General features: G+C 38.6%; 1 protein-coding gene across 5 annotated transcripts; it reads left to right on the top strand.

Moving 5' to 3' along the window:
• Window positions 1-1671: 1671 nt before the first annotated feature.
• MTRF1L (mitochondrial translation release factor 1 like) lies at window positions 1672-13478 on the top strand. Of its 5 annotated transcripts, none has more exons than XM_028103366.2 (7): window positions 1677-2068; window positions 6220-6299; window positions 7815-7998; window positions 8495-8658; window positions 10211-10328; window positions 11749-11885; window positions 13096-13467. In XM_028103366.2, the coding sequence occupies exons 1-7, from the start codon at window positions 1810-1812 to the stop codon at window positions 13294-13296; spliced, it is 1143 nt and encodes a 380-aa protein (XP_027959167.1). In that variant the 5' UTR covers window positions 1677-1809; the 3' UTR covers window positions 13297-13467. The 5 variants fall into 5 exon arrangements, with proteins under 5 accessions (XP_087879960.1, XP_087879961.1, XP_027959167.1 ...); XM_028103367.2 differs by having other exon boundaries at window positions 1981-2068; window positions 7840-7998; window positions 13096-13468; XM_088023834.1 differs by lacking the exons at window positions 10211-10328; window positions 11749-11885; window positions 13096-13467 and having other exon boundaries at window positions 1672-2068; window positions 7815-7871; window positions 8495-8626.
• Window positions 13479-20843: the final 7365 nt, after the last annotated feature.

Consider the following 20843-nt stretch of genomic DNA (forward strand, 5'->3'; position numbering starts at 1 on the left):
TATTGTGGAAACCTATGGATATTATTGTAAAATGCACATGCATTACACTTTTTAAAAATGTTTTGAATTAATAAAGAATTCACCAATGTATCCTTAGACAAGTTACTGTTTCCTCATTGGTGTAACACTATAGGAGTAAAAGGTACACTTATTTATATTACTTAAATTGCTTATACATCTTAGGGAACATAATTTCTGGCTGGATTCTTCACAGCGTTCCATCAGGTTTTTTCCCTTTTATAAATAATATTCTTGAAATGACTTGAGAATTCAGCTGAGAAATTTACTGCGTTCAAATGACTCCCACCAGTTCTATGGTTTAAAAAAAATTCAGAGTTTAGACTTGGGAAATAGCTGATTCTAATAAAGATAAAAAACGACCTGATCAGTCCTGTTCTATACTTGGATCAGAATTAAAATGGGTTTCAACCACTATCTTAAAGAAAAACAATTTTATAAAGCACTGTGGCTTTAATTCATAAAGTGAAACGAATAGTTGAGGTAATCAGTTGGAGCTTTTAAGTAGCAAAATCTATTTTTGCTTTATATAATTTGGAGAGTCATCTCATTCCTCCACTTCACTTTGCATTTGTATGTAGAGCTAAGGAGTGAATAGAGAGAATGCAAGCTCATCTTACAAGAATTTTATACCTAACCTCAGTAGTTTTGATTAGACGACTTCAGGATGACTTAACCTTGCCAAGGGCTCCCGTATTTACCATTTGATTTTTTAAAAAAACAAACTGCAAGAGTGTTCAGTATTTCAGCTCTCCCAACAGTGAAAACATTTAGTACACTGAGCAAACCAGTCAGGTGATGGGAATTCCCAGATTGAGTCAGCCCTTGGATCCCCAGGACTGTCTTGGTTATATTTACACCCTCCTATCCATCCCTCTGGTGGGTTGTGAAAAGCTCTTTTGAAAAATTCAAAGCGTTATACCAATAAACCTCAGTATCCCTGGCACCAATCCGCTATCTCAAGGTTTTTGGAGGCAGGTGGAGGTTGGGCTACCGAAGGCGGGACTCTGAAGGTTTTGCTGCGCTGTGGTTTACTGGAACACGGAATCACTCAGTCACTTTTAAAAGTAGCTAACGATAACTCGGAGTGAGACTGGAAGGGCAAGAGACTCGGTGAGGACGGAAGTCGTTTGAAAGCAAGTAAATTTCGTGGCACATAAAGGCAGGAAAGCAGATTTGGGGAAATCACCCTCCTTGTTGCCTTCGAGTAGACTAGTCCCGTCCTTACCCACGGTCGAAGAGACATAAGCAGAAAAAGAGGAAGAGGAGTAAACACACATACACACAGCGATGCCCATCCTACAAATCACTCTTGGAGACGAAAAGCCAGGCTGGTACTGGAAAGGACTTTCGTGGCTGTGTCCTCAGCCCCGCTAGCGGACTACACTACTCTCCACTGCGGTACTCGAGATCCTCATTCAGTGCTTGGGAAATAAATCCTCGAGATCGGAAAACCGGGTGGCCAACTTCAGCATCCCCCTTCCTGCCCAACACACGGCCCTGGTACATTCAAGGAGGCGTTTCCGACTCAGCTTCTGAACGAGCCGGGGATCTCCGGGACCCACTCGGATCACTTCCCGCCCCGCCCCCTTCCGGCCTCCGCGAATAATAAGGCGTTTAAACGTTCGCCACTAATTTCCCACCGAGGCTTTCGGGAGGCCCTTTAAAACTGGCGCGTGCGCCGGGCTGGGCACGGTCAGTTCTCGCCCGATTCCAAACTCCGCGCGGTGTCGCGAGATTCACTATCCGAAACTTCCGGCTCTGGTCGAGCTGGGGGGTTGCAATTCAGCTATGAGGTCTCAGCTTCTTCGGAGTGCTGCTCGGTGTCTGTGGGCTGGCAAGGTTGTCAGCCCGGCCCGCCGGCACCTAAACTGCGGAAGCCTGCCGCTGGAGGAGCTGTTCGCTCGCGGCGGGCCCTTGCGGGCCTTCCTGGAGCGTCAGGCGGGATCTGAAGCCCAGTTGCAGGTCAGGGGGTCTGAGCTGCTGGCGGCGGCCAAACTGCTGAGCGAAAAGGAGCAGGAGCTGCAGGAGACCGAGCACTTGCTACACGGTGAGGGCCGGGCCCAGGGGAACGGGATTCAAAGCCGATTCTTGACTCTTCGTTTGATTTTCCCACTATGCCGTTGGTCAGGTGTTCACACCTCCCCGCGTTAGAAGTTCTTTACTCAGTTGCAGCCCTTTCTGGTTTGGATGAGGTCAAGGCATCGTTGTGTGCGTTCTCATCCCATCCTTTCCTGTTTGAGCCCTTATAGTCCCTTGACACAATGCTCCGCCCCCTTTTACAGAATTTAAGTTTACTGATTGCCTGCTGTCTGGCGGATCTTTAGCTCACCAAGGACAAGTGAGGGACTGTCTCTGTTATGGGCTTGAGAGCAGTGTTTCTCAAAGAGTAGTAAAGAGACCACCTGCGATAGTGCCAAGAGAGGTGCATAGCCAGACTTTGGACTCAGAATCCGAGACCTAGAAATTGGCGTTTTTAACAAGTTTCCTCAGTGATCTGGTGTGCATTCAAACATGGATGGGTCCTAAGTTTCTGCATTTCTACACCTCCTCTTGGCTAGCATGGCTCTAGAGAGGGTCACAGTGTATTCAGGGAGAGAAAATTAATACCACAGCTGAAACGTGAGAACAGATACCTGAAAAGACACCTAGGGAAAGCAAGGAGAACTTGTTGGGAAGAGGCCTTGTGCAGGGATAAAGGTCCACCCTTAGAGAATACTAAGAATAGTTTAACCTTTACTGATCTTTTACCATACTCTATTATTCAGGCTCAGTTTTGCTTAACTATTTTTATGTATTAACTCATCCAGTTCACATACCAAACTATGAACTAGGTACTATTAGCTCGCGCACGAGAAGAGGAACATGAGGCATAGATGTAAAATAACAGCTCAGGCGAAACAGCTTTTAAGGAATGGAGTTTGGATTGGACAGACTCCAAATCTTATGCTTTCAATCACTGTACTCTTTGTTAACCAAGGAACAGGCAGGTTGAAACATTTTGTAAGGGTGAGGGTGTGAAATACTAATCTAAAAAGGTTGATTTTTATCCTGTTGGCAGAAGGGAGCCAGCGGAAGCTTTTAGATTGAGGGAGTGAATGTTAGAAATGGCTTTCTTGCTTAGAAAGCTTGATTTGAGGTAGTTTCAAAGTCAACCTGGAATAAGATTGCAGATGCCATGGAAAACAGAAGACTAATGCAATAGTCTAGGTGAGAGGTAAGGAGCATCTAAATTAAGTGATTTAAGATAAAAAGTAGATGCCCCAAAGTGGAAAAAAATTAACCATATTGGGAAAAATACTTTTGGGGGAAAATTAAATTGGTTTCATAGCTTAAACCAAGCTTAAAAATCAAGTGGATTTAAGGTTTAAATATTTTAAAAATCAAGCTATAGAGAAACAATGTTAGAAAATTGTTACTGGCAGAACACAACTCACCTTTATGTAACGATAGAAAACATCACTGAGCAACTCCTGAGTTACTTTATGTCAGACACCTCTAATTACCAAAAAAATAGGGAACTACTTTTTAGCTTACAGCCTAGTGAAGAAGAGCAATGTTTAAGAAGTAAAAATATAAGTGGATAAGTGCTTGTTTTAATTTCTGCAATAAAGAGCAATGTTATAAAAAGCAAAAACTGGCTTCCCGACAAAGAAACTGGATTTGTTCTTACAGACTGTGGGAAGTTAGCACATGTTTTTAAGCAGAGAAGTGACATCTTTTTAAAGAAGGATTAATATTGGCCTCAGTGCTGAAGATGGATTGGGAGTATTTGCCAGGGACCCCAGTGGCTGACAGGCCAGTGAGGAGGCTGTTAAAACGGTCCAAGGAAGAGGTGGTGGTAAGCAGGAACCTCACCAACAAGACATTCTAACAATAGTCTGCATTTGGAGGCTTATGTCCTGGGAAGGGTGAAGAGCCAGAATTCTAAGAAAAATCTTAAGCTTCTGGGTTCAGAACATGAGTGATACTGTTAATTAAGATGAGAATATAAAAGTTGGGTAAATTTTAGGAGAAAGATGTTTTGCCCTGAACAGGCAGCCATATTTAACTAGGAGTACCTGTAAGGACATTCAGATAAAGATCATGGTCTAGGAGAAAAAACTACTGGCACAGGAGAAAAACTGAGCCTGAATAATCATATGAGAACTCTCAGCATATACTTGATAAGGTAAAGCTTGGAAGCAGATGAGAGTACTCAGGAAGAATTTGTAGAGATACAAATAAGATGCTAACAAAGACAGAAATACATAGTATTTGAGGAGCAGGCAGAGGAGGAAGTTATAAAAGATCAAGAAAGAACAAGCAGACCTTTGGGACCTTGAACAAGATAAATGAAGGTATAAAAACCAGCTAAAATTTCAAGTTAGGGATTGTTGATACCTGACTTAAAAAGGGCTCTTTTCAGCTCACATTGAAATAAGCCTTTAGATTTGGCAATTTTGTCATGGGTGATTTTAATAAAAATGGTATATTGATATGAGTATGAAATCCAGTGTAAGAACTTGAGAAGTAAATGACAATTAACAAGAGAAATAATAAACATGGCATTTAATCTCCTGAAGTTTGGATAGGAAAAGAGGGGTGACAACAAGTGGGTACTTGGAAGGTTGAAGAGAAAAAGACCCTTTTACCTGTGATAGGTGCCCAGTAAACATGTTGATTAATAATACTGAATGAGAAAGAACTAGTGTATTTCCATTGCCTAGAAATAACTACTCAGTTTAAACCCTCTAGAGCCAATAACCATATATGGCTGATGAGCACCTATAGTCTGAATTGAGATGTACTGTAAGGATAAAATAACACAACAGATTTCAAAGACCTCATATAAAAAATAATTTTTAATATTTTTAAAGTACATGTTGAAATGATAATGGTTTGGGTATACTGGGTTAATAAATAAAATGTAGTATTAAATTACTTCTAGACTTTAATTCCAATCTGCTTAGCCTTACAGAAGAACTGCACTTCAGAACTGAAAGGCACCTTAGAGGTCACCCAGCCCAGCTCCTTCATTTTTCTCACGATAATAGAGACTCAGAGAAATTGTAAATGCTGGCCTAAGAGAACCTTAGTGGTTGAACTAGGACTAGAATTCCTTTTTCCTTTTTCTATTTCAACCCATTTGCCATTTCACCAAATTTCTTCCATGCCAGATTCTTGCCAGAATAATTTCCTGCCTTTCCACCAACACTTCCCATCATTGCTTATCCCAGGGTTTGTGTTGTTGTTACCTCTCCTTGAGTTAATGCTTCTTTCCATTTTCTGCCCATCCCCCAAATAAACACAAAAACAGTCTTTTAGTGTGCTACCATTTTAATATTTAATCAGCTGGTGTTTTAGGTTGTTATTCTTTGTGAGTTTTTCTCCCCTAGAAAATTATAAAGAAACTAAAATTATCTAAGACCCTGCCTTGAGAGCAGGTCTTACATATTATTATCTCTAATTCCCAGCATAGTTGGATCTTCATAAATGAACAAACACACAAACTGATACTTTGGAACAGTCCGATCTTTCACCAGAGTGAGGTGCTCAAAGAGAGCTATGTGTAAGAGCTAAAAAAATTTCTCTTCTCTCCTTTCTGAAGGTTGCATGTTGTCCATAGGATAGAGGGATGAGAAGGTATATTTTGTAAGATAAAAATGAAAATTCAAAAGATGCAATAAGAGTAAAGCGAGTTGAGGGGGGAAGTACTTCATGTAAACATTCTGTGACCATGAGGCAGGATCTAAATACTTGGGTGGATATTTATTTTATATTCATGAAATGTTTGTTAAAGAGACAATAAATTTCTATTTTTTAATTCCATTGTGGTTTAACTGATGGAACCTTCTAGTCCCCTTCTGGTTTAACTACTCGATGTATTTGTTAGTAGTCTAAGTTGGAAAACTAAAAGCATTTTTTAATATGAATATTTCATGGAGGTAGAATTATAGAATAGTTTAATAGCTTCTTTATTTTTCTGTAGATTCTTATTTTTTATTTTACTTATACTTCTATCATCAGGAAAAATGTTTTTTGTTTTAATAAAATAAAAACTAATGCATAAAATGCCACTTGTAATTAATGGCAGTTATTAAAGGACAAGAAAGACATTTTATTTTTCCCTTCAGCTACAGTAATAATAAAATAATGACTTTGAATTCTGTTGGCAGTTTGACATTAAGGAAAACTTAAGATACTGCTTTATTTTCGCAGATGAAAATGAAGACTTAAGGAAACTTGCAGAGAATGAAATAAGCTCATGTCAAAAGGAAGTAACTCAGTTGAAGCATCAGGTATGGTATCTGTGCAAAGAATAGAGCATTTGTGCTATTACTTCTAATGAATTTTATTAGAAGTTTATAAAAACAACTCAAGAACCAAGTAGCTTGTTAATATTTAGAATTATAAACTTTTTTAAAGCAGGAAGAAGCATACTCCATGTGGTCCTATTTTTATCATACCCCAAAGATTGGAGAGCCGTGGGAAAAAAGGTGACTGTCACGTTGATAGGATTTTTTGGAAAAGCAATGAAATAAATATCAGTATTATATTTGCCCCCTCTTTAGGTTATTTAAGGGAGGTGGGGGGGGGGTAGACCATGGGTAGAAGAGGTTATGGAGCAGTGGTAGAGAGTGAGCTCCTTGGCAGCAGGAATATTTCTTTCCGTTTGTGTCTCTGGCACTGTTAGTGTGCCAGGCCTAGAGTGGGCCCTTGGGCTTTTAGAACTGAATTGTAGTGCTTTGGTTTTATATCTAGGAGAATCTATAGGCATTAGATGAATAGTAATCATTATATTAAATAAGAACCACTCTTTGCTCATTCTGGAAACCAGAGCTTAAAGATTTACAATAGTTATCTCTGAGGATATAAGTAAAAGGACGTGGCACGGTGAGGAAGGAGCCCAGGAAAGGGGGAGCTGAATTTAAAGATTCTGTCTTTAATCACATAATGGACTCATCAAAAGTTAATGTCCTTACCACCCATTCCAGAGGGAAAGTTCCACTTTGAAAAGTCTCATGTAACTTGTCTTCTACCGATTTTCTAATTTTGTGAAATAAAAGGACATACGTTCTCTTCCAAATTAAAGAAGCTTTAAAAGATACAATGTGAGGGTTTTTTTTTTTCTTTTCTGCTGTAGTAAGCTATAGATTTCAGGACAGAGTTAGAATCTTCTTTTGCATTCTACACAATATAGTGTCCTAGTCACAACAAACTCTTTTTTTTTAGTCATAAACCAATTATTTAATTGAAGCTATAAAAAGGCAATATAATTGATAAAATAATTAGGAAAGAATATTTAGCATGTTTCAAAAGATTTAAAACAGGAGCAGGACACTTTACAAAAAGTTGTGTAGGAAATAAAATTCTTAAACTATAAGTAGAAATGTAACATTACAGAGTATCTTATAAAATACAATGACAGAAACATAAAAGGACTATGTATGCTCTAAGTCTGAAAACTATTAGTAGTGACTACATATTTAAATGTACAGTTCTGGGTTAATTAACTGAATAGAGAACTGACATAAAATTATACATGAACATCAAAAAGAAACAAAACAATGCAATGCAACATAAGTTTCAGCTGGACCTTACAGCATTTATAATATAGTTGTTACACTAATATTTTATAGAAGTTATGCATTACTAGATGGTTCTTATTGGCAAGAAAGTTGAGCAATCAGCAATACTCTTTGCTTAGAGAAACTTTAATATTTAAAATCTTGCATCTAATCATTTAGCTTTATTTTTTGTTAAGTTTTAAATAATTCCTAATTATAGGAGGGGTGATATTTTTGTATTTACAGATTATTTTACTTTTGGTTCCCTCAGAAGAAACAGATGAAAATGATTTGATCTTGGAGGTAACTGCAGGAGTTGGGGGTCAGGAGGCAATGTTGTTTACTTCAGAGATGTTTGATATGTATCAGCAATATGCTGCATTTAAAAGATGGCATTTTGAAACCCTGGAATACTTTCCAAGTGAAATAGGTCAGTAAACTGTTTAAGTCGTTTTGGGAAGAGTACGGATTTAGTTTATCTACATGTGTACTGGGATAAGGGTTGGAAAGACCATGAATAAGCTTTAGAATTTATTGATAAGGAAGCTTACCTGATTTTATGCTCATCATTTACTTAATAATTTTGAGTACAGATATGTCAGTTTTGAAGTGGTCTATAAAATGTTAGTCATTCACTACTTGCCATTGAATGATTAATGGTCTTTTAAAAGGGGCCTTTTAGACATGTTATTCAATCAGTTCATTAATACCATAAATGCTTTATGTTTACTGGTTATTAGCAATAAAGGTATTAAATATTAAAACACTGAATATCATGGATTTGCTAAGGTTTTTCAATGTGTTTTACATTCTGTATGCTTCTTTTGTTTCGTAGCTCTTTTCAATGTATTTCAAGATGGTGGAAGTGATGGTCACTTGTTTATAAATCACAAGAATAATAATTCTGTTTTCCCAATATTTTCAAGGCGGCCTTAGACATGCATCTGCCAGCATTGGGGGTTTAGAAGCCTATAAGCACATGAAATTTGAAGGAGGTGTGCACAGAGTACAAAGAGTGCCAAAGACAGAGAAGCAAGGCCGCATCCATACTAGCACCATGACTGTAGCAATATTACCCCAGCCAACTGAGGTAAGGCATCACAGTCTCTCCTTGGAGTCCTGGGCCCAGCACTGCCCCCATAGTAACAACTCATTTTACGAAACTGATATTCAGTACTAAATTCCTTTTCTTTTCATTTGGCCTTCATCACATATTTTGGGTTTTCTGGAGACTCTTTTACCTCGGTCCAAAAAGTATGATTTCATAACAGATGGTAACAATTTATAAAGATGTATAAAGGACCTAATGTTGCACTATTTATTAATTTTTCTCCACCAAGCTTAAATTAGTTATTCTGAGATCATCTCTATAGAAGAAACATTATTAATCTACTTTAAATAGGGTTTACTGATTACTTTTCATAACGATTTTTGCTTTGTCTGACTTTCCCAGAGTGTTAATAGTAAGAGTCATGTTTTAACAAGGGTAACTACTTAACAGAATTGCTGCATCATAACCCAATCGCACTAAAATGGAAATATATTGTTACAGTGCTCATAATGAATACACTTCATTCTTACAAGCAAATTCTCAGTCTGTGTATTTGTAAAAAAAAAAGTTGTTTTGCTTCCATCCCTTCTGCTGAAAGTGATAAGAAATATATGACTTGTTTTTCCAGGATGAAGTATGAATGACTGGTGGAAAAGGACTTTAATTGAGGGTTTCTAGTAATTTGGGGGAAAGGTGCTATTTGACTCTAAGTTCCTTTCTTTAGATCTAATTTTTGTGTAAATCCTAGATGTGGCACAGAACAGTTAAGGAAGAGCATGCAGTAGAATAAATGGCAGGAGCCACATCTAGATCCTAGTCAGTTTGGTTTAAGCATGTTGGAGATGGAAGTAGTTTACAGGAGAAGATGGGCTGAAGTCCGTATTTAATGCTTCTAGCAACCGTACAAAGGAGCCACGTAGGGAGACACTGAGGGCCTATGCATGGTAGGAGACCTGCTGCCAGAGTTGTGGACAACTGTCGCAGAGGGTCCACAGCTGTTAATGAAACAGAGCTTTTTAAAGCTAGTGCTCTAGATGGTGACTCCCAACATGAGCATTAGGCTGATGCTGGATCCCAGTGTATGTATGACTTCTTGGCTTTGCCCTGTGCTGTTCCCATGTGCCTCTCCCCTGCCTCCAAATATGTTTAAGTCCTCCTTTATTTAAAATTAAACAAAATAAGCCTTCCCACTGTTCTTAAACTGGCATTGTTTTTTTCCCGTGTTGTCTTTTTAAACTCAGAAATAATCCACAAAAGCTCACATTAGTTCCTGCATTCCCATTTCTAATATTAACTAAGTTCTTCTGTTCATGTGGTAAGGAGAGGGTAATTTTACAGAGAAGTCTAGTTTTTGAGGATTTGGAGGCCTTGTTTTTGTTTTGTATTATATTTTGATCCACCACTCTTCTAAAAAATAGATGTTTTAAAAATGGTATTATTCCAACTACTTTATATTCTTAAAATGAAAACCTTCTTAATCTTCTATTTTATACATGACATGTATTTATATTTATAAATGGATAGTTCTTGCCTTTGAACAGTTCGTATACATGTGATATTTTTAAGTCCCAGTATTTCCTCTTGTGTATAGATTAATCTGGTGATTAACCCGAAAGATTTGCGAATTGATACTAAGCGAGCCAGTGGAGCTGGAGGACAGCATGTAAATACCACGGACAGTGCTGTCCGGATAGTTCATCTTCCAACAGGTATGTACTTATCCCTTCAGCATAAAACTTTGAAGAAAGAAATCAAATTCTGAATAACTTGACTAATTCTCCACTGTAATAGATCCTTAATTACCAGAATATATACTATTATTAAAGTATATAATATATTATTATTAAATACTTTATTTAGAATCCTTAGATGAAACTCTGCAGGATAATTGCAAAGCCAGGAAGACGGAGGGATCTAAGCCCAGAGAATTTCCATACTGGTGACCATGAAGAAAAGGTGTGGATAGTGCTTCCAGGTAGCTTCCTGAAGCTTATACTTAGTAAATATCACTATTAAAAGAAAATCCGGGGCACCTGGCTGGCTCAGTCCGGTACAACATGTGACTTTTGATCTCAGAGTTGTGAGTTCAAGCCCCACGTTGGTGTGGAGCCTATTTAAAATTAAAAAGAGCACCTAGGTGGCTTGTACTCTCCCTCTCTCTCTCTCTGGCAAATAAATAAAATCTTTAAAAAATAATTTAAAAAATTTAATAAAATAAATAAAAGAAAATCCTCAGAATGAAGTCATTATCATAGGTTCTTCTTTATCAGAAAGTGCTCTAAATCACTATTTCTTAGCCTTCTTTGAAGGGAGGAGACATAGACTCCTTTGAGAAAATGAAAGCTTGGACTCGCCACCTAGAAACATGCTCACCTGCAAAGTGCTGCACTTAACTTCCAGGCCTGCTTCTCCATGAAGTCCGCCCACAAACCTCCAGCAGTTCTGACTGTAGATAGGCAGTGGAGCAATATCTAAATATTTCTTAAGTCTTCCGTCTACTATCAGGGAGCACTAAATGTGCTTTACAGTCATTACTGCAGTGATTTACATGTGATAAAGCATATGGATAGCAAACCTCAGTTACCTAGAAAGAATACAGGAATCTCTTACCGTGACCAGTCTCAAATAGGCATAATTCCCATGGATCAGCCCTGGTTTATAGGAGCAGACTGATAGGTTTTTGTTTTTTAAAATATGAGGATATCCTTGAGTTAAACTTTATGATGTCTATGTAATACATAGTATGTAAACAGGAATAGGAAGAAAATGGATGAAAATCCTCATAAAAATATGAATAGTGACCCTCTAGTAGTAGGATTAACTTTATTTTTGTTCAGTGATGAGTAATTATTATTTTAAAAAAATTATGGTGGCTAGCTAAGGGCATGGGAAAACAATCCATATTAAATGATTAGTGCTTATTGTTCAGTATGTCTGCCTCCAAGATGAATATATTTTCAGTTTTCTAAGACCTCTATAAAAGTCATTTATTAATAGTCTTCCTTTTTTATTAGAGTTCTGTTTTTTCTCCTTATAAAGGTAGAAAAAAAAGAAGGAAAAAGTATTCCTTGAAAATAAATGAAGATTTTCCTATTAAAACTCTTTAATAATTCTCATAACACTATTCAGGTGTTGTTTCTGAATGCCAACAAGAGAGATCTCAACTGAAAAACAGAGAGATGGCTATGAAGAAGCTGCGTGCGAAACTGTACAGCATACATCTGGAAGAGGAGACAAGTAAAAGATACAGCGCTAGAAAGATTCAGGTAGAACTGTATTTAAAAGACGCTCTGGGGGAGCCTGGGTGGCTCAGGCGTTAGGCGTCTGCCTTCAGCTCGGGTTGTGATCCCGGGGTTCCGGGATCGAGCCCCGCATCGGGCTCCCTGCTCGGCGGGAAGCCTGCTTCTCCCTCTCCCACTCCCCCTGCTTGTGATCCTTCTCTTGCTGTGTCTCTCTCTGTCAAATAAATAAATACAATCTTTAAAAAATAAAAAATAAAAAAAAAAGATGCTCTGAAGGATAAAAGTATTTTTAGATAACTCAGTTTTTATACATGTTAAAGTTATTTCAATGTATTTGTTAAAATAAGGAAACAATTCAAGTAGCTCAACCTAGGGTTATCTTTGTTTCATAGTAATTTTAAATCCCTACCCTGGTTTCTATATTCAAGGGCTTTTCTCAGACTTTTATTTTTTTTTTTTAAAGATTTTATTTATTTATTTGAGAGAGAGAGAGACACAGCGAGAGAGGGAACACAAGCAGGGGGAGTGGGAGAGGGAGAAACAGGCTTCCCGTCGAGCAGGGAACCCAGTGCAGGGCTCGATCATGACCTGAGCCAGAGGCAGACGCTTAACGACTGAGCCACCCAGGCGCCCCCTTTTCTCAGACTTTTAATCAAAGTTACTAAAAAAGGATATATGGAATTCCCATTTTTGAATCCTTTGAAAATTATGGAAGAAAGTTGGAAAGCAAACTGAACTACTTTCTTCCTATTTGGTATTTACTTTTATAATTACAGAGCCCTTTATTAATTTATGGGAATTTATCACTGTGTCATCACTGAAAATGATCAGATTAATTCACAGATTTTAAATATAGATATAGATATATATTTAGCTACCATTTGAATACCATCTCTGTGCTAGGCTATATGTATACATCATCATGGTGTAGTAGGTATTATTTGTTTGTATTTTATGGATAGGGAAACTAAGTTTAAAGTTGAAATAAATGCCTGAAGTCATAGAGCACTGAAATGGCAGAGAGAAGATCAAATGCTACAAATTTGTCGGCCTTTAAAGCCAGTATTCCTTTTTTTTCTATTATGTTTCTATGTTATTTGAGGATTCAAAATGTTTAAAACTTGGTTCTTACATTGTGTTTCAAATTATAAGTCAAGAGCTTAAACTCCAGATAAGTTAAATTTATAGGTTTAGTTGCCCTGAATCTAACTGTATCTCATATCTTTTTATATAGGTTGGAACTAAAGGAAGGTCAGAGAAAATAAGAACATATAATTTTCCACAGAACCGGGTCACAGATCACAGAATAAACAAATCACTTCATGATCTTGAAAGTTTTATGCAAGGGGAGTTTCTGCTGGATGAACTTGTACAATCCTTGAAGGATTATGCTGATTATGAATCTTTAGTAGAAATTATTTCCAAAAAAGCTTAAATTGATTTATTATTAAAGACTTTTATAGCTTATGAAAATTCACAGCAAATTATATGGTGTGTAAATACTAGTATTCTCTTAAAAAAAGTGAGTTAACTCAGCTGGAAGTAATGTGTGTATTTTTAAGACAGATAATTTATATAAATCTTCTCTTAGGGTATTAGTAAAAAAATACACAATACAATCATGACTCTGGTTATATATTTTGGACTCTTCCTATGAGAAGTACACAAACAAAAACAGTACTTTGTTTTATGTAAAATGTTTAATAAATGATCACAAATTTGGTTTAACTAATGAAAAACCTCAAACATAAAATAACAGTAATATGATAATAAATACTGTATTAGTCAAAGTCCAATTAAGAGACAGAAACCATACCATGAATTTGAACAGGGCTAATTTTGATAACAAAGAATTTTTAACTGATAATAGGATAAGCTATTAGGGGATAAGAGTGAACTCATACACTAAGATTGAAAAGAGTACCCAAGGGAAGAACACCTTTGGAAGGGGCTTCCCTTCCCCCAAAGGTGGAATCAAGCCTACTGGAGAGAGCGTGGCTTTGGCCCACTTAACAGAAAGGTTTCCTGGGCTGCCCTGGGCCAGAGCTGGTCTGCAGGTGGTGGTGGATCAGGTCTTGCAAACAGAAAACCCTCTGGAATGGTAAGCAAGCAGCCTCCCACCCAGGATGTCAGCAAAACTTGCTATTGGGTTAAGCATCAGTTTGTATCTGCATTAGTGAGGATTCTCCAGAGGAACAGAACCAATAGGATGTGTGAGACTTATTAGGAGGAATTGGCAGGTATGACGTACGGAGGCTGACAAGTTCAAAATCTGCAATGTGAGCGAGCAGGCTGGAGAGAGCCCAGGGAACTGAGGCTGCAGTTCCAGTCCAAAAGCAGTCTGCTTGGAGAATTCTCTCTTGCTCAGGGGAGGCCGGTCTTTTTTCAGGCCTTCAGCTGTTTGGATGAAGCCATCCACATTACGAAGGGCATTCTGCTTTACTCAAAGTTCACTGACCTAAATGTTAATTTTATCCAAAAACCCCTTACAGAAACATCCAGAGTAATGTGGACTAAATATCTTGGCACCCTGTTAACACGTGGTCCAAGAGCACCCTGGGCAGCTGTGCCCCAGATCAGAAACAAGAAGAGAAGCCCCTTCCTCCTACATGTCCTTCCACCATCCCCTACTGACAAAGCAACATGGTACCAAAGGACACAGGTCCAGCTGGGGTAGCACAAAGTAGGGCAATGATGGGTAAATCTGTTGCCAAGAGGCAACAATTTGGTAACTGGCACAAACACCCATATATGTTACCTAATTTAAATAACTGGTATGTTTTCATATTTTCTTGGTGTTAGAAGTTACAAATATTAAATATTTCCATTTGCATTGTTAAAAATAAGGACATTCTCCTCCTTAATCATTCACTATCACACAACAAAATTCACAGTATTTCCCTAATATCTTCAAGTACCCAATTCAGATGTCTTCAATTCCCCCCAGCTGCCTTAACTGGCTTCTTCAGACCAGGATCCAACTAAGGATCACACATGGCATCTGGTGGTTACATTGTTTAAGTCTAGAACAGCTCTGCCAACTGCTACCCCTTTTTTTCATGACCTTGCACTGAATTTTCATTTCAAATCAGGCTACTATGGTGTCATTTAACTTGTTCCTCAAGTCACAGTATTTCCTACAAACTGGAAGTTAGAGCTTAAGACTCAGCTAGTTTTGCATACTCCCTTTCCTCATTAAAATATATATAAAGTAAGTCAGGTTTGAATGCTGATGTGCTGAGATGTACTAGGTTCTCTAAAATACACTGACAGATGAAAGAAATGACTTCACCTTTGTGAAAGGAGAAGAATTATTGTTTAAAGTGCGCTTAAAGCTGAATCGGCATGATCTTCTTCAGTATTTTTTCATCAGAAGATTTAAAAGAAGTTTAGTGGCTCTTATTTACCATGGGATTCCTGGTTATGATTAGCATTTCTGTGAGAAGACAGACTCCAGAGAATTAGGGCCTAAAGAGGAAGGAAGCATGGGAATGTCTGCTTGAGGCTGCACAGCTGTAAAAGACCTCTTGGTGTTGACAGGAACACTGAGTACTTAAGTACTTACTGTACTTGATAAACAGGAGACACCCCATTGTTCTCCCTGGGTGTGTGTGCTTCATTACAAGGAAGAGTAGTAAATTCAACTAGTTTAACTAGGGAAGGGAAGGGGGGGAAGGAAAGGGGATAGGAAAAGAAGAAAGAAAACTGTAGGAAAAGTCCGTTATCCCATAAAGAAGTAAGAAAAGTTGGAAATGCTGACTCAAGTTTTTGAAAACATGAGATACACGAAGGACTACAATTATGAGATGAGCTCTACCTGGTAGAAAATGAATATATGTTAAATTTATAGTAGTTACAACAAGGTAGGCTTTCCAGAGGAAAAAAAATGATTTAATTATTAAGGCTATATGACTCAAGTGTTAAAGAACTACAAGACATTTAGTTAACCCCCCAAACTGCATGCCTTTCTCTATTTGTTGGAATCTACAGTAATATGAATCCTTGTTAGCATATATACTACATAGATTTAAGACTATATTATTGTGGGCTAATGTGTTTCTTTTCATAAGTCAACCTGTATAAATTAGCCAGATTTCCTTTAGAGCTTTGTGCTAACTTTCAGAGTAATTTTATCTTGCTAATTTATTCTTAGAATTTTAAAGCTGGCCAAAGATTATCAAATACGTCAGAATTTTAAGAAAAATCCCTCTCCCTTGTAACACTCTGCTCATGAAAGGCACTCGACCTTCACCAGAACATTTGATGAAAATGGCTTTCAGTGACCTACACAACTCAAGAATACAGCAAGACCTGTTCATTAGACCATATTCCGTCCTGCAAAAGGCCCATGCAAGCCTGCATCTTCCAGTTTCTTTTGGCTTCCTTTTTGAATGAAAAGGACATATCTACATGTTACTAATATTACCACGTACTATTACTTAATTTCTCTTGACCTCCTCTCATAGGTAATAATTAGAAAAGTTGGATTGAGATTATGAAGAGTCTCGAATGTTGGATTTCGTTCTGTAAACAAGAGAAGCTATTAAAAGTTATTTCCCCCCTTATCCGTCTCGACGCCCGCTTTCCCGGTCCCATGGGAAAAGGTGTGAGAGCTATACTAATGAAGGTGGAAAAGAGCTTTTGATCAATTTTTAAACTTCCTGTCCGTTAGAACATCACAGCTGGTTAGAAATCATCATAGTACCTAGATAATTCTAACAATATAAGACATGTATCAGTAGGTGTTTTATGAACACATGCAGAGTAACTGGCAGATTCTGGTCTGTGAAGTGACATTGGCTTCCACTTCACTAAATAAGTTATTCCTAGGTCAGGGAGCAGAATAAGCATGTACTGCCAGACCTCTCACATTGTCTCATTAATGGACAAAAATGTGTTTTCCTCGTTCTTGTTTCCTCAGGACCTAACATTATGTTACAATAGGCACTAAACAGACGCCTAAAAGGCAATTATATCTAAAGTATTTGTCTACAAATCTGATATATTGTTCAGAAAAAAACAACAGAACTGAATTTCAAAGTGGCCTACAAAAGCAGTTAATCAAAACTCAGCTGGAATGGCAATTTTGAAGGGGCATAAACAGTGACTATGTTTAAAATTTGACTTGTCATATTCCTCCATAACCCATTTCTCACTGTGTAATCTCCGTTTCCTTAATGGCACTACCATTTTCCCTCTCTCTCAAATTTGAAATGTAGTCATCTTAAAAAAAAAAAGTCATATTTGATTCCTCTTCCTCACATGCAGTTTTTTGCTAAATCCTACTCTCCCAAACACTAATAATCCTCACTGATTCTATTACCACTACTCTTGTCCAGAATTACTTCTCTCTTGGACTACTTTTATGGGCCCCTGACCTCTCCAGGCATCCTCTCTATCTGCTAATTCAGGTTACACATGCATAACCGCCAGTTTCATTTTCCTAAAATCCAAGGCTCTGATCTTGTCACTCTTTTACTCCACAACTTAATAGGTTCCTACTGTGTTCCAAATAAAGCTCCAACTCCTAAGTGTGCATACAATACATCCATATCCATATCCTGCATCATTCCATTATCGGCCCATTTTACTCACCACCCCCGTTGTCACATCAAATTCATTTTTTCTGATAACTGCACTTGCATTTAAGCTTTCCCCCATTATGTTCCTTATGCCATGCTACCCTCCTCCCTGGTCCCTTAAAAGACATCCCCAACAGCACTGGTTTTCATCTAGGGGTTTGCCCCTAGGGGCATTTGGCAATGTTTGGAGGGGACATTTGGCAATGTTTGGAGACAGCAGGAGTTGGAGGCTAAGGATGCTGTTAAACTCCCTACAATGCACAGGACAGCCCCCCACAACAAAAAATTATCTGACTAAAAATGTCAACAGTGCTGAAGTTAAGAAACCCTGCCCAGCAGATTATTCCCTTATCCTGGCATATAAAAGTAATGTCTCTGTTCTCTAAAAATTCCCAATGTAACGTGATGTATTTATCCAGCGTTGCATTATTGCTAAATCTTACACCCCTTATTCTCCTCCCCTCTATGCTCATGATGCTTTTATTCAAAGATTATTTACTGAGCATCTGTTATGTCTATTAGATGGCAGTCCCAGATGGTAAGCACAAGCACAGGTACCATATCCCAATTATTTCCAGATACCCTATGATGTCTTGCATGCCGAAGGTCTGCAATAAGAATTTGCTGAAAGAGGGCAACTCTCTCTGTGCTTCATTTTGTACCTAAAAACTCAACAATTCTGATATTAATGTACAGGAAGAAAGAGGTTACATACATCTATTGACATCTACTAAAATTCAAAATGGCCATTTCTACGTTTCTCACTAAAAATGAAATTAAGAGAGGGGCACCTGGGTGGCTCAGTCGTTAAGCGTCTGCCTTCGGCTCGGGTCATGATCCCAGGGTCCTGGGATCGAGCCCAGCATCTGGCTCCCTGCTTGGCGGGAAGCCTGCTTCTCCCTCTGCCACTGCCCCGCTTGCGTTCCCTCTCTGTCAAATGAATAAATAAAATCTTTAAAAAAAGAAAATAAATTAAAAAAATAAAAAATAAATAAAAATGAATTAACAGGGAGTCATGAACCCACTTAACAAGTTGTCAGTTAAAAATATTTCATAATAGGGGCACCTGGGTGCCTCAGTCGTTAAGCATCTGCCTTCAGCTCAGGTCATGATCCCAGAGTCCTAGGATTGAGCCCTGCATTGGGCTCCCTGCTTGGCGGGAAGCCTGCTTCTCCCTCCCCCACTCCCCCTTCTTGTGTTCCCTCTCTCACTGTGTCTCTGTCAAGTAAATAAATAAAATCTTTAAAAAAATTTTTTTTCATAATAATCAATTAAACCTCTAACAATTAAAATCAACATTAAATAACTTAATAGCCTGAAAAAGACTTTCATAAACTATTCTAGTATGCCATAAAATATGCTTAGCTATGTATATTACCTTATATTGGTACAATAATTTTAGTTTTTCCAATAATATATCTTAGCCTTTTCCTGAAAAAATAAATAACTGCTGGAGAATATCTTTTAAACAGTGGGTAAGAGCCAATATAGTCCAGGTGCTCAATTAATTTAATGAAAACCCTTCCTCCCCTCAAATTTCATACATTTGTCTACATCTGAAAATAAAAGAGAAATAAAGATGATCTCTAAGGCCAAATGGGGAAGTAATGTGAAAATGTACTATAAACGATTAGGCCTCCAGCAAATACCACCATTCCTCAGTATAACACAAAGGGAAGTACATAGACTTAACAAGCAGAATGGGATTGGAATTTCTGCTTAGTAGCTGTGTAGTTCTGTGAGAATTAACTTACACTTCTAAGCACAATCAAAAATGAAAATAATGCCAAGGTTATTGTGAGACTTAAAGGCTAACATCTACTAAATACCTAGAAGGGGCGCCTGGGTGGCTCAGTCATTAAGTGCCTGCCTTCGGCTCAGGTCATGGTCCCAGGGTCCTGGGATGGAGCCCCACATCGGGCTCCTTGCTCCGCGGGAAGCCTGCTTCTCCCTCTCCCACTCCCCCTGCTTGTGTTCCCTCTCTCGCTGTCTCTCTCTGTCAAATAAATAAAAAAAATCTTTAAAAAAAAAATGCCTAGAAGACAAAAAGCTACTATAGTTTTAACATTCATTCAATAAATCACTCCCTGGCTGAAATCCCTCCAACTACCACAGTAATCAGAAGAACTCAAAACTCCACATGTAAACGTACAAAATCCTTCAGGATCTGGCTTCTCTCTCTCTCTGACCTAATCTCCCACTCTTGCACTTGCTCAATGCGCTCTAGACGTCCTTGTAGCCCCGAAACAAGCCAAGCACTTTCCATCTCTGCCCTCTGCTTATTATACAGATCTCTGCACTGCCCACTCAATAGTCAGATCTTGGTTCAAAGCTCCCAAGCCCTCTTGACCACCCGAAGTCATTACTCAATGCCCTTACTGCCCACTTTCTACCCCATTATCTTGTTTTATATTGCTTTTTCCTGCACTGAAATTGGTAACTTCAATTTCTTTTCCCTTAGTATGTAAACTTGAAGGATAGGACTTTTGTCTTTTCAACCCTCTATCTCCCAGACCTAGCTCCAAGGCCAGGCTAAGGCAGGCGAGTGGGACACCATCACTGAGGCGCAAAACTTTAGGGGATGCCCAAATTTCAGTAATCCAGAAAAATACTAATTTAAAGCAACATTCTAAAAGATGAAAAGTAATGCAGAACACCATGATGAATTCATTATCACAATTCTGCACAAAGCGGATCCACCCAGCACTTGCAGAACTCACCCCATCTCAGCCCTGCCTCACCGGGACTTGCCACCAATTTAACTGAACACTTAGCCGTAAGTCAAGTATTAACTCTCCCTAAGGCTGCAGAAAAGCAAGAGGGAGAGCCGCAAAGACGGAGATTGGGCTTTTTGGAGCTTACACCCCGTGGCTGCACTGGGCTGTGGCCAAAAAGCTGAACGCAAGGAATGTACTCTCACCACTTAAGTGCATACTCTGAACAAAGTTCAGCATGACTAATAATATGGTGCCAGTTGTCATCGAAGACTTATATAAATACTTCGACCCATTCCCCTGCCATCACTAAAAAAATCATTCCCTTGCCTTGAGGCCTCCAGCCCTAGGGTGTGGGAACCGGAACTCTTACGGCAGGACGTTTTATAAATTTATTTTGTTGCAGGACTACTGTCTCTTGCGCTTGGACCCTGAAGTAAATAAAAACCCAGAAAAGCGTAGATACAAATTTAATAAACTTAACGTCCGTATAAAGCAGTGGTGACTGGAGAACTGTGGTTGAAAATACAAATAAATATGCTTACAAGAAGTGACTCCCGCCATCACCCCCGCGGGAAGGCCCTTGGGAGACGCAGCCCCAGGTCTGCAGCCGTACCAGCCGCTAGACCCGCCATACGCGCAGGAAGCCACGCTCATCCACCCACCGCCGCCCGCTCCTCTGCCCG

The sequence above is a fragment of the Eumetopias jubatus genome, unplaced genomic scaffold (assembly GCF_037043125.1).
Source record: "Eumetopias jubatus isolate StellerSeaLion01/CBP00866 unplaced genomic scaffold, mEumJub1_p1.0 scaffold_6, whole genome shotgun sequence".
Lineage (NCBI taxonomy): Eukaryota > Metazoa > Chordata > Mammalia > Carnivora > Otariidae > Eumetopias > Eumetopias jubatus.